General features: G+C 41.1%; 1 protein-coding gene across 3 annotated transcripts in view; it reads left to right on the forward strand.

Moving 5' to 3' along the window:
- Positions 1-4,768: 4,768 nt before the first annotated feature.
- The window catches only part of LMAN1 (lectin, mannose binding 1), a 29,590-nt gene continuing 6,426 nt past the window's right edge, over positions 4,769-27,932 (forward strand). The window contains exons 1-13 of one of the 3 annotated variants that reach the window (XM_089496954.1): positions 4,770-5,044; positions 11,573-11,727; positions 11,811-11,918; positions 13,473-13,534; positions 14,687-14,786; positions 16,068-16,191; positions 17,924-17,982; positions 18,783-18,866; positions 19,484-19,616; positions 20,788-20,972; positions 21,086-21,156; positions 26,297-26,450; positions 27,683-27,804. In XM_089496954.1, coding sequence (XP_089353080.1) covers positions 4,813-5,044; positions 11,573-11,727; positions 11,811-11,918; positions 13,473-13,534; positions 14,687-14,786; positions 16,068-16,191; positions 17,924-17,982; positions 18,783-18,866; positions 19,484-19,616; positions 20,788-20,972; positions 21,086-21,156; positions 26,297-26,450; positions 27,683-27,804 — 1,589 coding nt within the window. In that variant the 5' untranslated portion in view covers positions 4,770-4,812. Of the gene's footprint in view, positions 5,045-11,572; positions 11,728-11,810; positions 11,919-13,472; positions 13,535-14,686; positions 14,787-16,067; positions 16,192-17,923; positions 17,983-18,782; positions 18,867-19,483; positions 19,617-20,787; positions 20,973-21,085; positions 21,157-26,296; positions 26,451-27,682; positions 27,805-27,932 lie in introns of all 3 variants that reach the window. The other 2 variants (XM_089496959.1, XM_089496955.1) reach the window with 2 other exon arrangements.

Raw genomic sequence — 27,932 nt, forward strand, 5'->3', positions numbered from 1 at the left:
TTAAATGTAGAGTTGCTGGCCACCTTTTTAATGAACAGAGGCTCCATGAATAAGGGTTGCAAAACCGCCAGAATCAACACACTAGACTGTTCCTCCTACTATGGCATTGTGGTGATGGGGGGAAGCTGTCTGCCTGGTATGCAGCACTCAAAGGCAGGGGATAACTCTCCATTTTTACAGCCACCCAACGGAGACCCTAAAGCAAGGTTAAAAGAGTGTGGCGATCACAGAATGTAGTCTTACCTGACTCCTTTACCAACTGAGAACCATTCTGTTTCTCCACATTCTGTTCTAACATATTCTCAGCGTACAAATTGAACAAACACGATGGAAGGATGCAGCCTTGTCTGATCCCTTTGCCAATTGGGAACCATTCTGTTTTTCCATATTCTGTTCTGACAGTAGCCTCTTGTTCTAGGTACAGATTTCTCATCAGGACTATCAAATGTAGTGGCACTCTCATTTCTTTAAGATCATGCCATTAGCTTCTTCTGATCTATGCAGTCAAAGGCTTTGCTATAATCTATAAAGCACATAGCGATTTTCTTCTGGAGTTCTTTGGTTCGCTCCATTATCCATCATATGTTTATGATATGGTCCTTAGTGCCTGTTACTTTCCTGAACCTCACTTGCACCTCTAGGATTTCTCTCTCCATGATGATTGGAATCTATGCTGCAGAATTTTGAGCATAATTTTGCTGGCACGGAAAATTAATCTTATGGTCCTACAGTTGCCGCAGGACCATAGTGACCATGCCAAGTAGAAATAAAAAGATGGTGGAAACATTGCACAGAAGAACTATGTAAAATAAATGATTAGGCGGGAGGCAGTAGGAAAAAAGGAAGACCGTATTCTAGATGGATAAACTCACTCAAAGAAAGCACAGCTTCAGTCTGCAAGACCTGAACAGGGCTATTGATGAGAGAGCGACTTGAAGCTCTCTCATGCATAGGAGTTTATCACATGGGAGAAATTGCTCTTAATTTCGAATGAAAAGAAAGTGGGGCCAGAACGCATTCACATGAATTCGCTAGTTCAGCAAATTTACATGAATTCGAATTGCGTTCGAACTGACTTCCCATTACCTGAAAATAGCTTCCCATTGCCTGAAATTGCATGTGATCACCTCTCACGCAATAACGTGAAACCCCATGATTGCGTTCGGACTGACTTCCCATTGCCCAAAATTACGTGTGGTAGTCTGTCACGCAATAATGTTAAACCCCATGACTGAGTTCGGATTGCCATTGGATTATACTTCCAATTTCCCTTGTCTGATGTCTATAGTGTTGCCATAAATCAAAGATGACTTGACAGCAGTTAAAAACAACAACAATCCCTCATCAGAGGTTATACTGATAAGGGCCAGTGGGAACAGTAGGCCAAAAGCATCTAGAGGGTCGCAGTTACCCACTCCTGATATAGGTACAGTAGAACTGAAACAACAAGGATGCTGATTAGTTGACTCACCAGATGTTTTGATCTACTACTCTTTGTCAGCTCCCCCAAGAATAGCCAATGGTAAGGGACTATGAAAGCCATAGCCCAATACATCTGGATGCTCCAAAGTCCCCAACAGCTATTGTACAATATTTATTACATTTATAAATCACCAACCCTACTCCCTCCAGGAGCTCCAAGTGGCAACCACAGAACCCCATACTCATTTTATTTTTACAACAACACTATGATGAAGATTGGGGATTCTGATTAGGATTGGCAGACACAATTTCCATTTAGACACTAAATGTATAGGGTGACTTTAGGTCTCTTATTACATCTAATTGCTAATCCATCTTTCCTCCCCTTGGTACTCTTTGGAGGTGTTCAACTACAGCTCCCATCATTTCCAAACAGGATGTGGCCCAAGCCACCATGAATGATTGGCTTTGCAGTCCAACATAGCTGGATCAGAGAAGGTTGATCTAATCTCCGCACTTCACAATTTCTCACCATGAAAAGTCAATGAATATAAGCAACATGCTCCATGAGGGCACTGTTGATGAAATAAATTGTCATTCTTGTGAATAAATCTGGAATCTTAAAGTGCATTATGCAGGGAAAGAGAGAGAGATCCTTTGGTCTTCTGGGAAATGAATGCGTCAGGATATCTTCTATCACATCTCATGTCCGCTGAAGGATTATAATCTTTATTCTTCACTTGTTCTAGTTCTCAGTGTACGCAGAAGCTGTTTATGAATTTTTCCCAGGGAATAGTTTCAAAAGCATTTGGTGTGTAATAAACACCGGGACACAGTAGGAGGCTGTCATTCCCCAGTCTGTCAAATTGTAGTTTAGGATCTTCCCTTTTGTTGTCTGACAGAAGGCAGCCCTTGATTAAAACCTACTTGATCAGGATTAAAACAATGCCTGAAAGAAAGTCTGGGATTTATTTACTAGAATCAAAGCCAACAGTCGGAACTGACCTTCAGGTTCAGGATAAGAAGTTTCTTATTTCTTTGGATCTTTCCTATGTTGCAAGATATCAAAATACAATAACAGATTATGAGGTTCTTAGAGAGTCAGGTTTGCTAATCTGCTGTTGAAAAATAATAATCTTGTAGCACCTTAAAAACGAGTAAAGATGACTGAAATGTCATAGAAATATAAACAATAATGAAGTAAAAAGGGAATATAAAAGCTACGGACTGATAAAACGTTGTATGTTTGTAAAATTGTAGCAGCACCCATTCACAAAGCACCATTGAAGATAACACAAACATTTGGGCACTGTCACATTACAGTATTTAACTTCTGCAGTGAGATAAAACTCCATTAGTCTCTGTTATTCTGGTTATGGGTAGTAGAACTGGTATAAAGTCTACCTTTGAAATCCTTGTTCAAGAATTGTTCCAGGATATTTGCAACTTTAACTGGCATGACAATTTGTTTCTTCCTCCTCCCTCATCATTTCTTTTTTACTTTTATGTTGTGTCTTTTAAATTGCAATCTTGTAGTGATTTTTCTTTAAAAAAAATTGACCTGTTCATTACAAAGTCTGGAAATGTTACTTTTTTAAAATCAGCATCCGGCCTTCAGTAAATTTTTGATGCATTTGCATTTTAACTAAATTTATTTATTTATTTTGCTTGCCTATTCATTTGGAGAAATGTAAACTCTCTTAGTTCCTTAACATTGTATTTACTTTAATTAATAATAAATTAATAACCTAATCCTAAATTTAGCACTTAATGCTAAACGTACAACTTAAGTCACTTCAGTTATAAATTTAGTTCACTCATCTCTTTTCATTAGAAAATGTCCAACTTAAGTGATAGGTTTATTGGTTTTAGCTAGTGAATTCCCTTCTCTAGTGTAGCCCAGAGGCGCACACAACTCAGGCTCATGGGATCTACTTTGGTGATCTACTCAGAAATCTACAGATCAGAACTTGGTGCAAAAGGCAAAGATTCAAATAACAACAACAAAAATTGAGTTTAGGAACTGGACTTCCAAAACTGCATAGAAATCATAGCTCTTCTATATAGTGGACCCTTGGTATCTGCGAGAGTTTGGTTCCAGGACCCCTGTGGATATCAAGCTTCATGGGTGCTCAAGTCCCATTATATGCAGTGGCACATTAAAATGGTGTTCCTTATACAAAATCGTTATATAAAAACGAGAGCCAGCCTGGTGTAGTTGTTTGAGTGTCTGGCTCAGATATAATGTAAATTCCTCACCGAACTACCAATCTCAGGATTCTACAGGATGGAGCCAGCCATGACAGTTGAAGCAGCGTCTATCAGCTGTATCTGTGAAATTTAGATCCACTCCAATACAAGACCTTTGTGACACATTATAGACTACCAAAGCGGTTCACAATGTGTCAGCTAACTGCCCCCAACAAGCTTAGGGAGCGCTTAAGTGCACCGATCAGCGATTGTACAGAAGTGTACTTGCCCTTGCTCTTGCGTCCCCTTAAAATGCTGGAGAGGGCTATGGTTATGAGAGGGGTATGTGGGGCTCACTGGGAAGAGAGAAAGAGAGGTCCCAGATTTTGGGTTTTGTTTTGTTTTTTAATTAAATTTTAATTTTTTAAAAATGTTAAATCAAAATTTTATTTTTATTGAAATTTTCTTTGAAGACCATCGTCACCTTTTCCCAAATGTTCACCTCAACTCTACGAAACTGTGTTCGTGTAAATGCACATAATACTGTAGTTTAAGGGTGTTATTTTAATTTTGCTTTTTTGTTTCAAGGTCCAAAACGCACTGCAGGAACAATCCACTCTTGAGGCTGCTTTAACTGCTAGGGAATTCTGGGAATTGTAGCTTTGTGACGAGGTATTTAGCCTTCTTTGCCCTATCTATGTACATATAAATGCACTTGAGCCTGTGCAGATATTATAGTTAAAAGGTTTGATTTTAATTTTCTTAGTTGTTTTAAGTTCCAAAACAGACTCCAGGAATAACAAACTTTGGAGGTGATTTTTACTGCTGTGGAATTCTGGGAAATGTAGTGTTTGCGAGGCCTTTAGCCTTCTCTGTCAGAGGCAACCCTGGTGCCACAAATCCCAAGCAGTGAGCAGCCAGGGCAATTAAAGCGCGTTTTCAAAATGGCGCCAGGCAAAAGTGGGCGGAGCCAGCGCAGTAACCGCCGCTCCGCCCTCGCGCCGTTCTACCTCCGTATGTGGGCGGGGCCTAACCCTGGTAGGCGGGGCCGACTAGGAGGCCACGCCCTCTCCTTAAAAACTAAAGCCGTCGCGGTCTTTACCCTTTGGCCGCTCCAAGGCCACGCCCCCATTCCCGTTTCGACCAATCAGGGAGCGCCCTGTTGGCCGAGCCGGGTTTCCATGCAGCGGAGGGAACAAGATGGCGGCGCTCTGGGTGCCGAAGGGAGCTGGAGGGAGGCTGTTGGCCCGGGCGCTGCTCCTGCTCTGCCTGGGAGGCCCCTTCCTCCCGGTCACAGGCGCCACCGGCCAGGCGGAAGGCGGCGCTGAGCCCCTGGCGGCTCCCCACCGGCGGTTCGAGTACAAATACAGCTTCAAGGGGCCGCACTTGGTGCTGGGGGACGGGCTGGTGCCCTTCTGGGTTCACACCGGCAGTAAGTACCGGCATTCGAACCCCGAGCCTATCCACTTTTGAGGCTGCGTTAACTGCCATGGTTATGGAATTCTGGGATTTGTAGTTCGGTGAGATCTTTTTAGCCTCTCCTGTCGGGGGTTGCGACAAACTACAACTCCCAGGACTCCATAGCACGGGTATTTAAATGCTTTAGACTTAGAGGCTCCAGCCACACTGCAGAAATAATCCAGTTTGACGCCGCTTTAACTGCCATGGATCAGTGCTGTGGGGTCTTGGGATTTGTAGTTTGGTGAGATATTTAGCCTCCATACCCAGGATCCCATGGCATGGATGTTTGAAGGTTTTAGGTTTAGTGGCTGCATCCACACTGCAGAAATAATTCAGGTTGGCACTGCTTTAATTGTAATGGCTCGGTGTTAGGGAATTCTGGGATTTGTAGTTTGGTGATATGTTTAGGCTTTCCTGCCGGGGAAAGCGGCAAACTACAAATCCCAGGATTCCACGGCATGGGTGTTTAAATGCTTTAGTCTCAGAGGCTGCACCCACACTGCAGAAATAATGCAAAATGACTCCCATTTCAACTGCAGTGACTCACTGCTGTGGGATTCTGGGATTTGTAGTTTGGTGAGACATTTAGAGAGCTGTGGGGCTACAACAAAGTACACGTCCCAAGATTCCCTAGCATGGAGCCATGGCAGTTAAAGTGGTGTCAACCTGGATTATTTCTGCAGTGTGGATGCAGCCTCTAAAACTAAAACGCTTAAACGTCCATGGAGTGTGTGGCCCATTTCATCGCATGCTGTTTTCAGACTCTGAACAAGGCAGTCTTCTTGAGGAGCCCTCAATGGCTCCTCCAAGGCTGAACTGCCCACAGACCCTAGCAGCAGTGAAGTGCGTCAATAATAGGTCTCTGGGCATGTGCAGAGTGCAGCTGCCTCCTCGAGTGTACACACCTGGCATGTAGCCTCTCCTCACCAAGTGGCAGAAATGGGTCCATGTAGCTTTTCCATAGAGAGCCAGTGTGCTCTAGTGGTTCGAATCCTGGCGCAACCATGGAAACTCAAAGTGGGTGAGTTTGTTCAAGTCACACTCTCTCAGCCTCAGAGGATGACCATGACATCTGAAAAAATCTTGCCAGGGAAACCCCACGATAGGCTCATCCTACAGTGCTCTAAGTCGGAAATAACTGGAAGGCACACAGCAACAACAACCTTTCTCAGCGCATGCCTTTAAGCGTGTTTACCTTCATTCCGCTTTCCCCCATGTACTTTGGGGTTTGCCTCTGCTTCTAGTTTTGTTAAGAAGTGCCTTGGTGGCTCATGTCCCTCTGGTTCAGCATTCTTTGCCATTTATTAGAACCAGCATTACCTACCTCATATATAAGGTGCATCTAAACTGTAGAAATAATGCAGTTTGACACCACTTTAAGTGTTGTGGGTCCAGCCTGTGGCATCCAGGATTTTTTTGTTTTACAAGTTCCTTTGTGTTCTCAGCCAATGAGTGCTGGTGCCTCACAAAACTACAAATCCTAAGGTCCTGTAGGATGGAGCCGTGGCAGATAAAGTGGTGTCAAACGGCATTAATTTCTACACTTATTCGTTTTTAACTTATGGCAGTCCTAAGGTGTCCCTGTCATGGGGTTTTCTTGGTCTGATTTGTTCAGAAGAGGTTTGCCGTGGCCTTTCCATGAAGCTGAGAGTTTGTGACTTGCCAAAAGTCACCCAAAGGGCTTCATGGCTGAGCAGGAAATCAAACCCAGGTCTCCAGTTGTTGTCCAGCACTCAAACCACTACGCCCGCCACATTGGCTCTCTTCTGCAGTGTAGATGCACTCTATATATGAAGGAGGTAATGCTGGTTCTAATGCTGAAGAAATGGCAAAAAATGCTGAACCAGATGGATCTGAGCCACTATGGCACTTAACAAGACTCAACTCCCAGCAACAATCAGAACAGATCACTTTTGTGTTCTTTGTTAAATGCTAATGAGATCTTGAGAATCTGTGCTTAAAAATTCAGAGGTATTGGTTAAGCTGATATAGGTTCAAACCACACTGCAAATGTAATCTTGAGACAGGTGTAAGTGCCGTGGCTCAGTGCTAGGGAATCCTGGGAACTGTGGCCCCAGAGCGCTCTGACAGAGAAGGCCAAATATCTCACAAACACTACAGTTCCCAGAATTCCCCAGTGTTCAGCCAGGGCCCGTAAAGCGGTCTCAAACTGGATTATTTCTGCAATGTGGTTTGTACCATATATTACTTTTCTTCTTTCCACATCCTGTATGCAGACAAGTGACTCCTCCACATACATGCACACAAACACACTGCTTCTTTCAACAGTCCACACATTTAGAATCACCACTGTTTTGTGCACCTCAAAATATCAAGAGACACTTATCGTAAAATCATTTATTAGTCGAAACAGGAGTAGTCCAGCTGAAGTGATAAGTGTTCGCTTGTTATGTAAGTTCCATTGATTCACTGAGTCAAATCTAACAATTTGATTCATTCATATTCATTTGAAATAAATATGCTGCTCAGTGGTGCCAGCATGATGAATTGGTTTGAGTTTTAAGACTTTAACACTGGGAAACCAAGGTTCAAATCCCTGCTTAGCCATGGAAACCCACTCTGTGACCTTGGCCAAATTGCACTCTCTCAGCCTCAGAGGAGGGCAAGGGTGAACTCCCTCAGAACAAATTCTGCCAAGAAAATTATCTGATAGGTTCTCCTTAGAGTTGTCATAAGTTTGAAATGACTTGGAGGCGCACAGCAACAACAACATATGCTGTTCAGAGGAATAAGTGGGGCTTGGGGAGGTGACATGGTTCAATATACAGAACTTCCTTTCCTCAGACTGTCCAAAAACAGATAAGCAGTGGAGGAGGAAGGGAGCATGGAGTCCTGCTCAACTGAGCAGCATGGGTTGGGGATGGAAGCAGTTAATTTATCTGTGATGAATGTGGTGTTTGGGCTTAAAAAGATCCCCTGCTCCTATTTTCTATGTATGTTAAAAATAGGTTTACAAAAATAGGACTGCCAGTTTCCTCCATTCCTCCCTTAAATTCTGAGAAATAAAGAAGGCTGACTTGTTGAATGCAGCTGGTCAGCACCTGTTGTGAATACAGTAGTCTGTCCTTAGAAGACATACCAAGCTTCTCTTTTCAGATTTTCTTTTATAGATGGATAATATTTTGCTCCTCTCTGTCATAGGTCCAAAACACTGCAGAAACAATCCAGTTTGAGACCACTTTAACTGCCCTGGTTCAGTGCTAGGGAACTCTTAGGTGGGTTACAGACCGCCCATTTGGGGCGGTCTGTACCCGCCCCTTTCCCTGGTGTATCGGGGCCTCAGCTGGTAGAACGGCAGCTGCCGAGGCCCCGATCCGCCGCTTTTCAGGCTGCAGGGAAGCGGCAAAACGGCGCTTCCCTGCAGCCTGAAAAGGGGTGTCCTTGGGGCTTCAAGCCCCAAGGACACCCCGCGGCGGCGGGGAGAAGGAGAAAGGGGCCACTTGGCCCCTTTCTCCCTTGCTTCGCTGGGCGCAGCTGTCTGAAGCGAGGCAAAGCAGCGCCGCAAACCAGGAAGGAGCTCCGAAAGCACTAAGCGCCCTGGCGCGGACCGACATCACGTCCGCGCCGCAGTCGTGACGTTGTCATGGCGGCCCCCTTGTGGAAGGGGAGCCACCATTTTGTATGGACTCAGTCCGTACTAGGGTTAGGGGGTGCGGAAGCACCGCACCTTCCTAACCCTAGTACGGACTGACTCCGTACTTTAATGGGGTGGTGTGTAACCCGCCTTAGTTTTGTGAGACATTTAGACTTCTTTGTCAGAGAGCTCTGGTGCCACAATATTCTCAGGATTCCCAAACAATTCTCAGGATTCCCAAGCACTGAGCCAGGGCAGTTAAAGCGATCTCAAAATGGATTATTTCTGCAGTGTGTTTTGGACCATAGTGTATAGGCACACACTTAGTTTTAATTTCTATTGTATATTGCTGAATGCTGCTGTATGCACAATTTACCTTAAGAATTTTGGTATACAGTCCCTGCTGATGGAGCAGCATTATTCTCTTTGTAGTTGGATTTACTGTTTGTAAGTATAGTTTTGGTTGCCAATGTAGAGGATTAGTAACATCTTTCATTACCATAACATAAACTGCAGCGTATGGTGCTTAGAGAAGCCATGAAGGCGTTCTAGTAACACTTTTATTATTTTTAGCCTTCTGATGTTGTTTCTATCTCTTATTTGTTCAGATATTCTGTGTCACTTAATGTCTATATCTTCACCCTCCTTGCTCTATTTACTCCTTTTTAGCTGCCTTTAGATTAAATAGCTAAACTTCAGAAAGATTTCACAAACCTCTTCAGTATGTTTTATGGGTAGACATTAATATACCGTTGGCCCTTCTTATACACTGATTTTTATACATGGATTCAAGCATCCACAGTTTGAAAATGTTAAAAAAAAAAGTAAAAATTTCAAATATCAAACCTTGATTTTCCATTTTTTTAATAAGGGACACCATTTTGTTCTGTCATTATATTTAATGGGACTTGAGCATACATGGATTTTGTGATACACGGGGGATCTTGGAACCAAACCCCAGCGGATAACAAGGGTCCACTGTACCCCAAACAGGCAATTATAGAGAAATGTTATTCCATATTTTTTACTGATTGATATTATTCTTGGGATCAGATTCTGTTGACTGATAGAATTTATGTGCCTGTGGCAAATGTGAGAGATTGCCAATATAAAATCAATACTTTCTTCAACAACTTGATAACAGCCTGATTTTTTCTGTAGTTAATTTGTATATACAATTGGCCCTCCTTAGCCATGAATTTTTTATCCACGGATTCAACCTTCCATGGTTTGAAAGTATTTTTAAAAAGTATAAATTCCAAATAGCAAACATTGGCCTGTTACAGACTGCCAAAATAAAGCTGCTTCGGGTCTCTTTGGAAGTATGCTGTTTAAACTATGCATGCATCCTAAGAGTCCAGAGGTTGCACCAAAGCCATGTTCCAGTCCTAAGGACTAGAGTGCAGCTTTGGTGCAGCTTCCGGATTCTTAGGACCCATGCATCATTTAAACAGCATACCTCCAAAGAGACCCGAAGCAGCTTTATTTTGGCAGTCTGTAACAGGCCTTTGATTTTCCATTTTATATAAGGGACACCATTTTGCTATGTCATTATATTTAATGGGACTTTAGCATCCACAGATTATGATATCCTTGGGTGATCTTGAAACCAAACCCCAGCGGATAACAAGGTCCCATTGTATTTGATTCTGAGGTTAAAGATCAGATAAAGGTAGTTAGAATTTATGCCTCAGGTGAGAGTATTCAGATTACACACTTAAGAAATTAATTTATTCTTCTCGTTTAACCTGTGGCTTTAGGCTGAACTCTTTTCTTTCTGTCATTTCTTGATATTCCTGCAATTGTTTGCTAATGTTCATGAAAACAAATTCTGGAAATGACTGAATATGAAACCATTTGCATCTTTATGCTGATGTGTCACTTCATAGAAATGAGAGGCTGAGTTGTAGTGCTTTTCACAATGTTCAGCAACTTCTCCCCCAGTCTTAATATCCATTATGATGAGCTTTCTGCTTGATCTAAATAAAGGTACTGTGTTCAATATCTTCCCATTCAGTGGAAAACTCAAGTAGACTGGCCTTAACTTTTTTATAGCACTCTGTTTACTCTTCTGTCACTTATTAAACCAGCACTTGAGACATGCAGTAAATAACTTCTGATATTAAATCCAACAAGAGCCCAGCAAATCCTTCTATTTAAGAGAGTAGGTTTGCAAATCATGAATTAGGAGAAATAAATGCTGGGCAAGTTTTAAAAACAACCCTAGATACAGACATAAAAGCACATAATTCTGTTGGTTATACAAAGTACATAGTATGGATAATTGGGTTAGTGATTTGAGTGCTGGACTATGACTCTGGAGACTAGGGTTCAAATCCCTGCTTGATCATGAAAACCCACTGGATGACTTTGGGCAAATCACATGCTCAGTTCCCAGAGGACCTTGTGATAGGTTTGCTTTAGGATTGCCATACGTCAGAAATAACTTGAACAACAACTGATTGACAGGTGCTTTTATTCAGTGCTGAAGTTTATTACAGGGGGTTGGCAAGAGTTGTTTGTGAATGTTGTATTGCATGTTGATATAGGTACAAAGTATGGTTTCTATGCTGCAATTTATGATTGGCCTTTTCTTGCCCCAAAGATATGTTCTGTGGCTTCCTCAGTTACTTGCTGTTAAACTACCTAGGTTTAGATGAGTCACTATCATCTAAAAAAGTTGCCTCACAGGATATTTACGAGCATGAAATGTTGGCAATGGTGATTCATTGTATTCTCTATCCTTTATCCTTTAAGGTAAGAGTTAGTTGTAAAAGCAAGTAGTATTTATTCCCAATTTTGTAAAATAATTTTATAGCAGCCAGAGACACTGTACAGTGTATTTATGCAGCAATCATTATTGCAACAGTTATTATTTACTAACTGTACTAATTTTCCTTTTAGATGCTATTCCCAGTGCTGATCAGATAAGGATAACACCATCATTAAAAAGCCAAAGAGGATCAGTATGGACAAAAAGCAAATCAATATTTGAGTATTGGGAGATTGAAGTGACTTTTCGAGTCACAGGAAGAGGGCGAGTAGGAGCCGATGGACTGGTATGTGGAACAGTTACCTTTGCAAATCAATCAGTAGTACAATCTAGAGTGCCTAAAACTTAAATCTGAATGTTTCTGAACAGGCCATCTGGTTTACGGAAGGACAAGGCTTAGATGGTCCTGTTTTTGGAGCAGCTGACAACTGGAATGGTGTTGGCATTTTCTTTGACTCCTTCGACAATGATGCAAAGGTTAGTAGTGCAGAAAAATGTTTGATTTAGTGTCCATATTTTCATTCACACATTCATGTATATCTGTGTTTTAACATCTTATAAGGAAATGGTTCTCCTCTTCCTCCTCCCTCAGAGAGAGGCTCCAGGTGCCACCCTTGCCTTTCTGTTCCCCTCCAGGACAGAAAAGGTTTGGGAAGCAGAGGAGGAGGAGAGATCCAACTCTCACGTCCCCCCCCCCCCCTTTAGCAACTATCATGCCCCCTTGGGCATCCTGCCCCACCATTTGAGAACCACTGGGCCAAAGTGTTAACTTTGGTTCAAAGTCAATTATTGCCAGTCACAGAAACTTAGCACAAGGATCTGTAAGCATCTTCCTCAGTGTAGTAGTTCAAAGGATTAAGCTTTAAGAAATACTTGGATTCTTGGAGATCATTTCACCAATTATATTGTTATTTTGTCCCCTGTTTCATGGTTGGGAATATATTTGCAGAGGCAGAACACACAAAACTATTTTTAAAATGTCAGTGTTGCTTTTTAAAAAGTAGTGATCTTCTTGTGTGCCACAGATAAATAAGAACATGGTGAATGCTTCCAAGGAATTACTGTAGTGAGCTAGGATTCTGCAGAATATCTGCACAGATAGCAGGGAATGCATGCACTTTGTGCAAGATGCTTATAGAACAATGGAGATAATAAGGGTGTACCTCAGCATGTTGAACAAGAATTATGCTTTTTCTCCTGATGAGCTAGAATGTAAGAAGAGCCCTGTTGGATCAGGCCAAAGGTCCATCTTAACCAGTGTTCTTCTTTCCATGCTGGTGGGAAACACCTATGGGAGGCCCAAAAATAGAGGTTAAGGTGATATCTTGCCCCACTGTTGGTTTTCCGCATGTGATAGTTAAGTGTGGTGCTGGCAGAGATTTAATATAAGCATTATGTCTGTGCAGAATAGGCTGATTAATCTATTCCCCATGAATTTTTTGTCCCCTTCTATGCTGCTTACAAAACTATTGTGGCTCTGATATTCATGGTTTTCAAAAAGTTTCAGTCATGATTCAGATTTTTAAAGCATGAGAATGTATTTGTGGGGGAATCAAAGTTTGAAGGAAACACATCTAAGGAGCTCCTTGTGTTGCAAAATTGCATCTGAGCAAGTGTGGCACAATGTAAATAATTTGGCAAATAGGCTTTATTCAGGTTTTTTATTTCTTTTTTCAATTCTTTTATTTGGAGATTTTAGTTACACTGTCTTACTCATTCTTGCCTTTGCTTTCTCTAGGTATGTATTAAGCTGTTAAGTTTTACTTCAGTTTCCCTTTCTGAACAATGCCTATCTCTGTTGCCTGCATATGGGAAAGAAGTTGGCATTGTGTATTTTCTGATAAGATAGGCAAAATCTACATTGATTAGTGCATGTTATTATGGCTAGTTTGTGTTCTTCAAATCTGAACTTCAGAAAAGCATCATGCTTTCTATTTGAACAATCTCTGGGCATTGCTGAAGGAATTTCTGCTATCTAAATTTATTGTTAAGTCTGAGCTCACTTTTATTTTGATTTCCATTTTTCCTTAGAAAAACAACCCGGCAGTGATTATTGTTGGAAACAATGGGAAGCTTCATTATGACCATCAAAAGTAAGTTGTATGTTTGCCTAATCTCTGTTGTTCATTTACAGAAACAGATTTAGAAATGTATTTCTAATTTGGTTGAAAAGAGTATAACTGTATCCTGCCTAGTCCCAGAAAATTGCTGCAGATTGTAAAAGGGATGAAAACAGACAGCATTACCTGTGCCTACTTACCTTACGAGTCCCTTCCAGGGACCCCCATTCCTGGCATAGCAGATGAGTTTTCAGTTGACCTCTCCTCAAGCTCCCACTCTCCTTAACTTGCAGCACTAGTTCAATTTACCAGTATATATGTCTCTTGCCTCCCACTTGAGATCACCATTTCACTTACATTCCTCTGTCAACCCCTTAAACAGCATAATCCCACTTCCCCAAGGGTGGCAATATGTATTCTTTCTGGCTGCTTGCTCCTTCACCCTATCAGGGTACTCTTGTGAACCTTGTTGTCTATTATTTTCCTGCCCACTAAAATTACACTGACAGTTCAAAGATTGTCTTGTTTGTCTTTGCAGTAGCAAAGGGGATGACCTCTCCTGCAGACTGGCACAGCTCTGTGTTGCAGGAAGGCAAATGGCCACCTCCCACACCATGCATGTACAGCTGCTGTAATTACCAATGAATACCACAGCAGTGCTGTTCTTGAGGACATTTCAGTGTATTTCCCTACCCCCAAGAGATTACTTGCCTTGTTCTAAGGAAACTTGAGGATTGCCCACATAGCAATAGCATTTACATTTCTATACTGCTTCATACTGAACTAAGCACTCCCTAAGTGGTTTACAGTGTGTAAGCCAGTTGCCCCAACAAGCTGAGTACTCATGAAAGGATGAAAGGATGAGTTGACCTTGGATTCCCTCAAGATCAAACTCACAATGTTGTGGCTTGCAGTACAAGCATTTAACCACTGTGTCACCAGGCTCCTGGTTTGAAAACCACTGCTTAGTACTGCATGTACTCTTTCTTACTGAAGCATGGCTAACAGTAACCATGCTTCCTCTTAACCTTTCTTTGGTTTAACTTCTTTTGCCTGTCCCAGACTTAAACATGGTTCTAGTTTTATGGCCTGTGTGCTCTCCCCCCAAAAATGTTAACAGTGCTTATTCCATAGGTTTTTTCTCCTTGCTTTCAAATTCGTATTTATTTCTTTTATTTCTTAAAGTGATGGTTCCACGCAAGCTTTGGCTTCCTGTCAGAGAGATTTTCGTAACAAGCCTTACCCTGTTCGAGCAAAGATCACATACTACCAAAAGACACTGACGGCAAGTTTCTCTTTGTATACTGCCAAAAGCCACTGACTCTCAATTTCTTACTATGTACACATTTAAGACTTGACTCTAAATGTACTTATGGCTCCAAAGGTTCACATTATACTTTTGAAGAGGGGGGTGGAGTTTGAGCCAAATATAAGGTGTACTAGTGCTTGAAGACTGTGCAGTTTTCTCTAGTTTATTCTTTCAGTTTGTACTGCCAGTGCTTATATACTCAAGTTGTTGTGTGCCTTCAAGTAATTTCCAACCGGGGTTTTCTTGGCAAGATTTGTTCAGAGGTGGTTTGTATTTGTCTTCCTCTGAGTCTGAGAGAATGTGACTTGCCCTAGGTCACCTAGTAGGCTTCCATGGCCAAGTAGGGATTTGATCTCTGGTCTCCAGAGACATCATCCAAAGCTCAAACCACTATGTATGCTGACTCTTTTATACAAACTTATATACTAAGAAATAACATGTTAGCTGGATGTCCATAATAGTGACGAGTTAGTGTTTAAATTATAGATTTATCACTTATGTTAGAAAGCAATTAAGATGTGGAAATAAATATTTTTGTCTTTAGTTTCAAAATGAGGTTTTCATATAAAATGACATATGCTGAAAGGAGTGTAGTGGAGGGCTACATGTGTGATGTAGATGGATGGGTGTGCATGCATGCTCCATACTTATAGCACATCCTTCTGTTTCTGTACAAGTGGATGTGAGTTGCAGATTTGATACATAATCATAGGAGCTGTAATCTAAGACATCGAAGCGACACCAGGTTGAGCTGGACTGTGACACTGGACAGACGGGCGCTATAGGGCGCCCTCGTCAAGTGCAAGGGGCAACGCTTTCAGACGCCCCTCGCACGTGACGAGGGCGTCAAAATGGTGGCACACTGTACAGATGGGCGTCACCATTTTGACACAACGGACGCTTAGTGTCCACACGTCGTGGTGCCAAAATGATGTCGTGAGCGCGCCATTGGCGCACTGCAGCGTCATTATGACGCCACAGAAAGAACCCACTTTTTGCAGGTTCTTTTTGCTGCGCGAGGAAGCCGCATGGTTTGTCCGCTGCAGCTTCCTCACACAGCAAAACAAGGCGCAGGTAGACCGCCCTTTTTGGGAGGTCTGTATCCCGCCTATGTCATCTGCTTAATCTTAATCTAATGACTGAGTGTGAAAAAGCCCTTGGAGTGTCACTGCCAGTTGGAGTCACATTGTTGACCAGATAGACAGTTGGCTTTGTTCTTTGTAAGGCAGTTTCATATCTTTGCATCTCTTTTTGTAGGTATTTATAAATAATGGCTTTACTCCAGACAAAGAAGACTACGAGTATTGTGCCAAAGTAGAAAACATGGTGCTACCATCTCAGGGATACTTTGGAATCTCTGCAGCAACTGGTGGTCTTGCAGGTGATTTTAATACTCAAGATATACCCATCCTTCTTTTTTAAGGCATAATTTCTTTCCTTGGGTAAATCAGTAGTTGATACAATGTGAAATGCTTGCAAATTCAATAGCCGTATAAACAGCAACTGTGACTGGCACTAACTGATAACATTTTTGGAAGGAATTAAGTGGACAGGATGTACAAGTTGAAGTTGCTGGACTGGCTGTTTCCTTCCAGTTGAATGACTGTGTAGTTCTTGGCACTTGAGTAACTGGTCCTGTTAAGAGAGAAGCGATTCATTTGTAAGAGCCTCTCTTCAAAAAGGAAGGTAATAAAATCAATAGCATTGTATCGGGAAGAATCTGTATAAATAGTGTCGTGTTGGCTCTTTTCAAGTACAGCACAGCTAGATACTGGTCTTAATTTATGACAGTTTGCTGTGATAAGCTTTACCTCCAGAGGCATCCCTTGTAATGCTGGGATTCTCAGAGCTGCCATAGATGAATTCAGCAGATTGGGTATTCCCAGTGGAATTTGTCCTGTGAACAGCAGGTTTCCATACTTCCCTAATGATAATGCAAACTGTTCTTGAAGGCTTTGGAAAAATGTTGTTGTCTACGACATCAGGGTAGAAGAGTGATTGGAGAAAATGTGAACCCAGAGTGCTTGGGCACATAGAATTTGTTGTGCTTTGGAACTAAGCCATGTTGCCTATTATTATTCCAATAGCTGTGCTGGTTAGAAGACACAGGTCAGAGGTACAGGAATTTGCAGTAAACACTATGGGGATCCAAAGCACAAAAGGTTCTGTTTGGGGCCTGTGCATGTCTTTGAAAGTGCAGTGAACTCCTAATAGCAGATTCTAAGCATGTGGACAAGTTCCTTCCTACTCCTATACAGCCTCTAGCAAATTTGGCCACGTCATGTGTAATCACTTCATAAGCAGCCAAGAATCTTACGGCATCTTAAACACAAACAGGATTTATTTCGCATAAAGTCTTGTGGACTGGAGCTGACACAGTGGGCTGCATTCCACAAGATTGTGCTGAATAAACATGTTGATTTTGAAGGTGTCACAGGAGTCTTTGTCTTTGTTGAACCAGACTAACATGGCTACCTTCCTGGCAATAGTTGAATTGCTTTGAACTTATCAGCCTTCTTAGCTCCAGTCTTTTGCCTGCTGTAGCAAATGGGCATAGCTAATTTATGCAGTGGTTTATTATTGATGGTATCATCCCACTCCGCCTTACCCTGGAGGTAATGTTTGTAACTTGCAGATGTGAAAGACTCCAACCCCCTTCCCTTACTACTCTCAGCAGTTTAGTAATTGGGCCTGGTGCTGAGCAGAGAAGTGCCATATGGCTACCATGACACTCTCTTCTTCCACCACCCCAAGCCTTTGGGTCCCTTGTCCCACTGTAACATCCACCTGTGATGCTACATTGGGAGTTGAAGCTCCAAGACATTTGGCAAAAGACAAGAGAGCTACTGTACCCCTCTGATCTGCTACATATCTATTAAATTGCAGGTTGTCATAGTAGTCTTTTTTAAAATAAAATCAGACACCTTGGCATTTGCCCCATTACTTTATATTTTGGTGCCAAGCCTTACAGTACATATGCTTTGATGCCCTCAAGTGGGGACAATCACACAATGGGCCAGGTGAAAGCACACTTGCTTTTATATTGACATGCTTTTCTACTGTGTTAGGACAAGAGGAACTCATAACTTAATATGTTTGGGATTTTTATCCAGATGACCATGATGTCTTGTCTTTCCTGACTTTTCAGTTGACGGAGCCTGGCAAAGAAGTGGTATGCATCTTGTTATACTATTGCAGTTATTTGAAATGCTCTTACTCATGAGCATTCTTCCCCCTCATCTCTACCCTGAGGCTACAGAGGCAAGGGCATTGTTTGCCACTCTGATGCTTTCATGTGACAGTAACCACATGAGGATTTGTTGCCCAAATAAAACTGCTTCTGGATGTCAGTAGGGTATACCTGAGGGCTTTGTGGAAAAAAAGGGTTTTTTTTCATTACAGAATGTCATAATACTGAGTAAAATGGGTTCTCCTTTCAGTGAGCTTTACCAATTTGTACTAATTATAATGTAGTGCTACACAGTGCAATGCTGATTCTAATGTAATGCCATGATGCTTAGTTTTGGGAGAGGGAAGATAGCAACACATCAGTTAAAATAGGATTTGGATATTTCATGAATGCAGTAGCTTCCAAGTAGTAGCTTGTGACATACTACTTTTTAAATCATTCATCTGAGGGTTTTTTAAAATCTAAATTTGGCCTAGCCAAGCACACAGTTCTTAAAAATGCAATTTGTGTGTTTTTCTAAGAGAATTGTTAATGAGAATAAGACACAGAACTGGGTGTAGTAGTTTTTCTTAACTGAAGCAGAATATAAGGGTGTGGTCTTCTACATGTGGCATCTGCCTATACAGTCTGAATGATTCAGCAATGGTAAGATAAATTGTCTGGATTGATAAGTAGTGAGTGGATGCTTGTGTGAGGACAGACCATGGAGAATTGGCATATGAAGAAGAACTTGATTATGTAAAAAAAAAAAAAAATACTATCTCTTGTCTTTCTAACCCAAGAAGGAAATGGTCTTTCTGGAATTAGACTTGTATGAGAAGGAGAGTAAGAACAGCTTTCATACTAGGCAAAAGATTTATCCAAAGGTAGGCAACTTCTGCAGATGTAAATAAATTTATTATTATTATTATTATTATTATTATTATTATTATTCCATTGGTCTCACCAGCTGTAGCCAGGGATAATAAGATAATAAGCCCAGCAACATCTGAAGGACCACATGTTTTCCATCCCTCATCTGAAAAATGGACTGCATAGACCAGTGGTTCCCAACCTTCCTAATGCCGCAACCCTTTAATACAGTTCCTCATGTTGTGGTGACCCAAACCCATGAAATTATTTTCATTGCTACTTCATAACTGTAATTAAATAGGTGTTTTCCAATGGTCTTCGGCGACCCCCATGAAAGGGTCATTCGACCTCCAAAGGGGTCCCGACCCACAGGTTGGGAACCACTGGCATAGACTTTAAAAAGTTACGTTTAGAGTAGGTGCCCCACTTCTTCCCCCCCCCCCATCTCGACGATGAGGCTACAGAGGCAAGGTCATTGATTGCCGCTCTAATGCTTTCATGTGACAATAACCACATGAGGGTTTGTTGCCCAAGTAAAACTGCTTCTGGATCTCAGTAGGGTATACCTGAAAGTGGCAATAATTTTTTGGGTACCTACTTAAATAATTTTCTTTCAAAATTGGTTTTAAAGCCTCCAGCTGATACAGAAATCCCTGAAAAAGACAAAGAGAAGTATCAAGAACAGTTTGAGCATTTCCAGCAAGAGCTGGACAAAAAGAAGGAGGAATTTCAGAAGGAGCATCCTGATGTACAAGGGCAGCCCAGTAAGTGGCCTGGTGACGGACTTAACTGGGGATGGTGGTGGAGGTGGAGCTGGGAAGGCAAAACTCAGATTTGCTTTCCTGGTGTTACTTTAATCTTTATTTGAATCTGAGTGAATATGCATCTTATAATGTCTGCATGAGAAATGGCTGTAGAAATTTCTGAAGCTCCAGAGTTAGCACTTTGGGAGCCCTATGAAATTGTAGTTTATAGCACAGCACAACATTATATGAACTCCAGGTATAATTGGTTATCTCCTTTTAGCTTTATTCCCGTTCTCTATTGCCCAATTTATGTAGAACATTCTGAAACTTTGGGATAATAATTCTAAAAGACTGGGAGCATTTTCCTTGCTTGCAGTTAGACAAACTCTCATCAGATGCCTCCCCTTGCTGTCTGAACATGGGAGGACGAAATCTTTCATGTGATACTGTAAGGCATTAGAAGCTAACAAATCAGACATAATTCAGGATAGCATTTGTGGTAGATCTTTCAGCCAGTATCCTGTATCAAGAAGTTGGTGTGTAACTTTGCAGCAATGGAGTTCTGTGATGATTGTGCATTAGTGAAATGCAGCACTGTGCAACTGAGTGTGCAAACAAATGTGTAATGCACAGTTATGGTCAGTGGACATTTACACTTCAGTGTGCAGTGCCCATCTGCATGTGAATACAGAATGGACCATATGTTCAGTTCTGCTTTTTGCAACTGTCAGTTGAATATAAACATGCTGTTGCCCAAAAAGAATAACCACATGTGTAAGGAAATTTATCCATGCATAATTCACAAACAGGATGCCAGCTTGTATGATAAGATTAAATATACATTTAGTATAGTGTAAATATTTTTCAGTGGTGTTATGTTGGATCCTTCAGTTGTGCAATGGTATCGGAGTGTTGTTGCACAGTGGTTGATCATCTCCCCACACATCAATCAGGTCAAGTGCTGTTTTTGAATGGGATTGCACTGTTGAGCATAGATATTTCTTGAGCTTTGTTCGTTCTTTCGTGTTGTGTATTGGGAGCACCTTCCTATTAAATTAGCATGTTGAATGGGTATAAATGCTGTCACATTGTGAGCATTTAAATGCTTGAGTGGGAAGTGATAGCCATATTGGTGAATTAGTTGTGATCAACCGAGAACATATAACTAGAATGTCCATTTTCTTCTTAGCGGAGGATCTTTTTGAGACGGTCAGTGATCGTGAGCTAAGGCAAATCTTTGAAGGCCAAAACCGAATACATCTTGAAATAAAGCAACTCAACAGACAATTAGACATGATTCTGGATGAGCAAAGAAGATACGTCTCTTCATTGACAGATGAAATTTCCAAAAGAGCACCTGGTGTTCCAGGGCAGGTAGTGAAACACAGTCTTGATGTGTGTGTATCTCTCACAGTTGTCACAATACTTACCTTTGCCTTTCTTCAGCAATGCTATTGATGGTGTGTGTGTTTGTCTTTTTACTTAAGGTCTCTCAGCAAGGACTTGAAACTTTTGCAAAAACTCAGGAGGAGGTCCTAAGACAAGTTGGTGAAATGAAGTAAGACCACATGTGTGAAAAAGGACATAACAGCCCAGTTATTTCTTATTTCATATTGCATGATGTAGGTACAGGTTGAGACTTCCTTATGTGGAATTCCTAAATCTGAAATATTCCAAAAACCAAAAGCTTTTTCGTGAGTGGCTGAGACAGTGGCACCTTTATTTTCTCATGATTCAGTGTGCACAAATGTACAACATTATAAACATATTTTATAAAATTACCTTCAGGCTATACATACAAGGTGTATATGTATTTTGTACTTAAACTGGGTCCCATCTCCAAGAAACATCTTTATGTACACATATGGAAATAGAAATATTCCAAAATACTTCTGGTCCTAAGCATTTCGGATAAAGGAGACTCAACCTGTTGAAAGCTGTTACTGGTATGAAACTGTGTAAGTAAGTAGAACAGCTCTAAAAGATAATAGAGAATTTCTTAATAAAACTGCTCATTATAATTCTTCCTTATTACTATTTTGTTTAAAAAAAACTTCAAAGTTTTTTAAACTTCTCTTTGAGTTTAGAAGTCTAATCTTCCAATCTATATTCTAGTCAAACAAGTAAAACATATTTACAGAGTACTATTAATAATAACAGATATTGTTTTACACTACAATATGATAAAGATCATGTAAGTTATTTGTGACCTTGGGCAAGTCGCACTCTTAGCTACAGAGGATGGCAATAGCAAACCCCCTATGAAGAAATTTGCCAAGAAAAACCCTGTGATAGGATTGCCATAAATCAGAAATGATTTGAAGGGGAAATAACAAAAATAAAAAGTGTAATCCTTCAAAACCAGCAATCTTGTAAGTAGATTCATGGCTTACTGTAGAACATTGCTTGTTGATTCTAGGAAAGAGTTTGGGATGATGACAGTATGACTTCTAGCTGCTTCATATCTGCAGTGCTGTTTTCCATGGTATCTGTTCAGCTTTGCCTATGTGTCCTATGCTTGTACAGAATTAGATTCAGAGCATTATGGAGTTTAGGTCAGTAGGCTGCAGCGCCTTCCTTCCTCCCAGATGCATTTCCTCTTTGTTTATTCTCTTGTAAGTGGGGGTAAGCACCTTTCTGATTGTCACATTACTAGGGGCCCAGTTATGGAGAAGATCTTAAGATAAGAAAGTGTGTGAATTTCTCGTGTTGCTCCAATACTTATTTGCAGTGCTAGGTGGAGGAACAGTGTTAGGCCTTGTAGTAAAGTGTAGGAAATGTCTTGGAATCTTTGTATAATGGTTCTGAACTATGGCGCGTTACAGACCCCCCAAAAGCGGGTGGTCTGCTGCCGCCATCATTAGCTGCGCTGAGAAGCCCCAGCGGCCAGACCACGAGGCTTCCCATTGCAGCTAAAAAGAAGCGCCAAAATGGCGCTTCTTTTTGGCACCCGGAAGTGGCACCGCGGCGTCACTTCCGCCACGCGATGTCCGGGCGCTGTGCGTCCGAGATGTAAAGATGGCGGCGCCCGTGTGAACGGGCGCTGCCATTTACTACGCACTCTGCGCGTACTGGGGACGGGGTCGGTTAGGAAGGTAAGACGCTTCCTAACCCTAGCATGCCCCTTCCTAACCCTAGTATGCATGGAGCGCGTACTAAATGACGGTCTGTAACGCGCCTAAGATGTTTACCGATATTAATAGTTCAAGGACAACGCCTTCAGTATACCTAAGTAGGTCAGCTTTTATAGAATAAAGATTATAGAATGTACTTCTGTTTTCATCCATGTTCTTTGGAGACAGCTTTCGTTTTAATATTCTTCACAAATCTTTGTAGTGGAAAAGTAAATTAGATTTCCTTGTTAACATCAGAAGCTTGCCCTTTTAGTGACTACTTATTAAGAAAGCTTTTCCATAACATAATCTTAATATTTTCATCTTGAGATTAAAGAATGTCTTGTAGTAGATAAAAAAACAAAAACAAATGAACATCCCTCTGTCTTTTGGGTCATCTCTGGAACGAAGAGACTTATTGTCCATGTAATTTGTCATGTCAAGATCTGAATGTTTCCTAATCACTTTGTAAGAATAGACTTCAGACTTACATAGTCAACTGGAGAAGGTTGCTTTTGTGTCGTTTATAAAGAGATTGTTTAACTGCCCTCCATCAATTATTTACCATCCTTAAATTCTTAATTTTTTTCATTCATTGGTATCAAATGATAGTATTTTTATGGAGTTAGCTTTTGTAATTGACAAGTAAATAAGTTGTTTGATTTACTCTAAAATGTATTCTTAAACTATGCTATTCCTTGAAAACATGTAACAAATTAAATTGTTCCTCAACTGTATACACTGGCAAATAAACATTGCCTGTAAAACAATGGTAACCAACAGGGAAGAACAAAAAAGTAATTTTTGTTTCAGTAAATTTTGAACTTTGATCACTGACACACTTGGCCTGTTACAACATAGATTCCTCTAAAATTAGGATTTTGAATTTTAATAAGGTTTAAGAGCCACTTCTGATTAATTTTAATGTGTGCTTCTTCATATGGTTATTTTAAAAAGCCCCTTCAATCTATGTGTGCAAATGAAGTCTCGCTTATATCCAGTGGCTAGTTCTAGCTAGAGTAGATATATTCAGTCATTTGTTAAAGAATAAATCAATACTTTGTAAACTTCAGTGAAGCAGTGAATCTACTCTAATTGGAACTAACAACTGTTTTTGGGCCACCCTTTTTTAAAATTATCACTACTATACATTAGTATCTGCAAATCTTCCCTCATGACAGTGCCTACTTAACTTCAGCACGTTGTTGTTGTGTGCTTTCAAATGATTTCTGACTTATGGCAACCCCAAGGCAACCCTACACGGGGTTTTCTTGGCATGTTTCTTCAGAGGGAGTTCGTTATTGCTGTCCTCTGAGGCTGAGAGACTGTGACTTGCCCAGGGTCACCCAGTGGGTTTCATGATCATAGTAATATTTAAGCAATGTTTATTGTATGTTTTTGGTATTTACAGGAAAGTAGTGATTGAATGTGTTCTAGTTACTTAGATGTTACAACTGTGATTATTATATGGCTGAATAAAGAGCTTTACTAAAGACTGCAGACTATGGCACTAAACAGAGAGTTGCAGTTAAACCACCTTTGTCCAAAGAGAGTTTAAAACAAATTACTAGAACAAATTTGGAAAATAGACATTGATTATTCTGTTAACAGTGAAAGGATTACAGTTCAGATGCTGATATTCAACTAATCCTCTTTGCAACTGGGAAGAGGCATCATAAGAAGAAGAAAAATATAAGAACATATTGATTAACAGTCATGCTTGCTTCCCTTATCCAATCACTTTATATTTGTAATATCACCAGTTATAGCATCTGCACTTTTTATGGCTTTAATTTTCTTTTCTGGAAGAGCAGAAAGGAATTTATGCCGAGATAATACTACACATTGCATTGATGTGTGCAGGAAATGAATTTGCCATGTAAGAGGTAATCATGATCCATAGGTCTTAAGGCTTCTGTTATCCCTAAAACATAGTGAGGTTGTTTTGTTGTCTTGAAGGAGATTTTAGATTCTTTCAAATTATGATATTATTTAAAGCTATGGAAGATTCGGATTCAAATCATTCAATTCAGTCGTCTGCTTTTTTTTTTTAAAGAGTAGAAATTTGTGCCTAGAGGGATTAAGGCTCCAGTCCTATACAGGGACTTACTTCTGAGTAGAGGAAAAGTAGATTGCCTTGAGAGAACTGAAATAATTTGACAAATCAAATTGAGTGATGTGGACAGATTTATTAGATTTTGACTGGATCCCAGGAAAGTGTATTGTTTTTTTTTTTAATAGGCATTGTCCTGAAAGTAAGATGGATCCTGTTGGAACACTCTTCCCTACTATAGCCTCCTCTTTCAGATATGTTGGGGAATAGTGTACTATAGAGAAGCAGTTGGCTACTGGTCAGGCCTGGGTTCTTATTCCACTGTGCCTTGATTTGGGACAGGTCTTGGATCAGTTTTCCACACTCAGTGATCATAGCACAGGAGATTTTGGTAGATTGTACTTTTTAATTGGGTTGCTTTGAATGAGAGAGTACTGAACGCTTGATTGTGACCACTGATGACCCCTTAAGATATAAGAAGAAACCCACCCCATCTGACCAAAGGCCTGTCTAGTTCATCATGCTGTCTACACAAGGCCAACCAATTACCTGTCAGAAAACTGCAAGCAGGATAGGTCCAAGAGAGAATTCTTCCGTATGTGATGTCCTGCAGCCAGTTTACAGAGGCATATTCTGGTATCCTGTGAATCATCTCATGGGCAAAAGGGTCTCTTAAGTCTTTTTAAATCTTAGTTAAGGATGTCAAATTATGGTTCTTCAGTACTTCATCTACCTCACAATTGACTATGGGACTATACAGACCATCCCTTTGGGGTGGTCTGCAGCCGCCCCTTTACTGGCCGGATCAGGGCTGCAGCAACCTCATGCCATGGCCCCGATCCGGCCTCCGGAGAGCGCAAAAAGGAGCTTCCACCCTCCAAGGAACGCCATAGCCATGGCAGAGCAGCTTTATGATGCCCCTTCGGTGCTTCATCATGTGGATGCAGCACCAGAGAGGCATCATCATGGCGTACCCTGTGTGGGCTGACGTGTGCCAAAATGGCGCCCTGATGGCAAGGTGATGGCACGCAACATGCGGACACTGCACCCTAACTCCACTCATTGGCTGGCACAAAGTGCTGGTCTGTTGAGCCTCTATGTTAGCTAGAGCTGATGCGATTTGAAATATAGCATCTAGAGAGCCACAAATTATTTATTCCTGCTCTAAATCAACAGTCATGCTCTTAACAGCTTTTCTGAGCAATTCACTAGATTTACTGAAAGGTGGGGATGAGCAACTGAGAAGCTTAAAGGCATTCAGGCATGGTGCTTGTTATACTCCAGCCAGAGCCCTTTCCCTCGGTCTCTCCTCATCTTTCTTTAAACCCATTGGTCTTCTTAGATATGGGATACAAACAGAGCCAGTGGAAGGCTTTTTTATTGTGTTAGTTTTCCAATCTTGGAAAGGCTTCAGAACCCTTTAACTTCACTTTAAAAGTAAATAAAAGATGGCGAGTCTTGGCTTGTAACAACCAAGAGTTGTTGGTGCTGAAAACTGGTTTTTCTTTTCTCCCCCCCCCCCCCCCCCCCAGAAATTCCGTGGGAGAAGCTCTGAGGCTAGTCAGTGGTATTCAACATGCTGGGTCAGCTGGTGGAGTTTATGAAACAACCCAGCACTTCAATGACATCAAGGAGCATCTTCATGTAGTAAAGAGGGATATCGAACATCTAGTCCAAAGAAATCTGGTACTGTAATATGAATCTAATGTTCAAATAGTTCAGCTCATTGGTTCCATGGGTTGTGATTCCATAAGTCACCTTAAAGCAGGGCTGTTCCAACACATTTTGGTACCGGAGACAGAAGAGAAGTCAAATGAGCCCGTAGAGACAGGCCAAAATAAAGCTGCTTCAGGTTTCTTTGAAAGTATGCTGTTTAAATGATGCCTAAGAGGCCAGAAGCTGTGCCAAAGCTGTGGTCCAGTCTTTAGGACTGGAACATGGCTTTGGATGACTTCTGGCCTCTTAGGACGCATGCATCATTTAAACAGCATATATCCAAAGTGACCCGAACCAGCTTTATTTTGGCCGGTCTGTACGGGCCCAAATGGCTCCTCCCTCTGCCCCCACAGTTCATTGTGCCGAAGCTTAGAGGAATAGATTTGGATCCTACCTCAGTACTTAACAACAAGATATGTTAATGGCATGTGTAACATATGCAGCTCTGTCTTCCCATAAAGGGAAATAGCTAGTAGTTGAGCAACAACAGTGAGGAATTTGCTGCTGCTGACTTCAAGCAGCCATCTCACCCCTCCTGGAATGCTTTCACACTATAGCACTATCATTCTACTTTAACTGCTCATGTTTGCATCCTTGGATCCCAAGGTTTGTTGTTTGCAGAGGCATGAGTGTTCTTTGGCTGAGAATGTTAAATACCCCCCAGTTTGATTGCAAACTTTTCCCATTCCCTTCCTTATCCATGCTCCCAGATAACATCAGAAAGCTTTGTATGGATGCTATCTGGATGTACCAGAAATTCTGTGGAAGGCAGATTCTGTGACCCTGCAGTCTCCCCATATCTGGCATGATAATATGTAAGGTCTTTTCTAAAAACCATCTGCAGGGAAAGAGTTGGTATAGACATGTCTGTATGCTGCAAGGTGGGCAGATAATGGATTCAGAACACTATTGGTTTTGCTTTTAGAGGGCAACATGCAGTCCCTAATGTTGTGTCAAGGGTCCTTGCAAAACTGAGAATCTGTGTTGTGTTGGTGTGCTGACTTTGCCTTTTGCTAGGGCTTGTTGTCTTCTGTGTTTCTTCATGTATTTCACTCTGAAATTTAATCAGATTAAATATTAGTTGTATTTTTCTTATATGGAAACAAAGAAATACATGCTGAGTTTTCAAATATGTCCTTTGAAAGAAATATTTACTGAGTTTATTCCTGCTGAAAATTCATTACTGCCATCTTGTTTTCTAGCCATCAAATGAAAAACCTAAATGTCCAGAGCTGCCACAGTTTCCATCTTGTTTATCTACAACACATTTCTTCATATTTGTAGCAGTCCAAACGTTATTATTCATTGGTTACATCATGTATAGGTAAGCAACTGTTTTGAAAGTATTTTGCAAATGGTTGTAGTGTGGCAGAGTAGATTTGATTTAGTAGCTCACAAGTGTGAATCAGTGCTTCAGAAGCAGGCATCAGTAGTTGTGGTGCATCATAAATT

The sequence above is a fragment of the Sceloporus occidentalis genome, unplaced genomic scaffold (assembly GCF_023333645.1).
Source record: "Sceloporus occidentalis isolate IW3139 unplaced genomic scaffold, rSceOcc1.0.p SCAF_1, whole genome shotgun sequence".
NCBI classification, from domain to species: domain Eukaryota; kingdom Metazoa; phylum Chordata; class Lepidosauria; order Squamata; family Phrynosomatidae; genus Sceloporus; species Sceloporus occidentalis.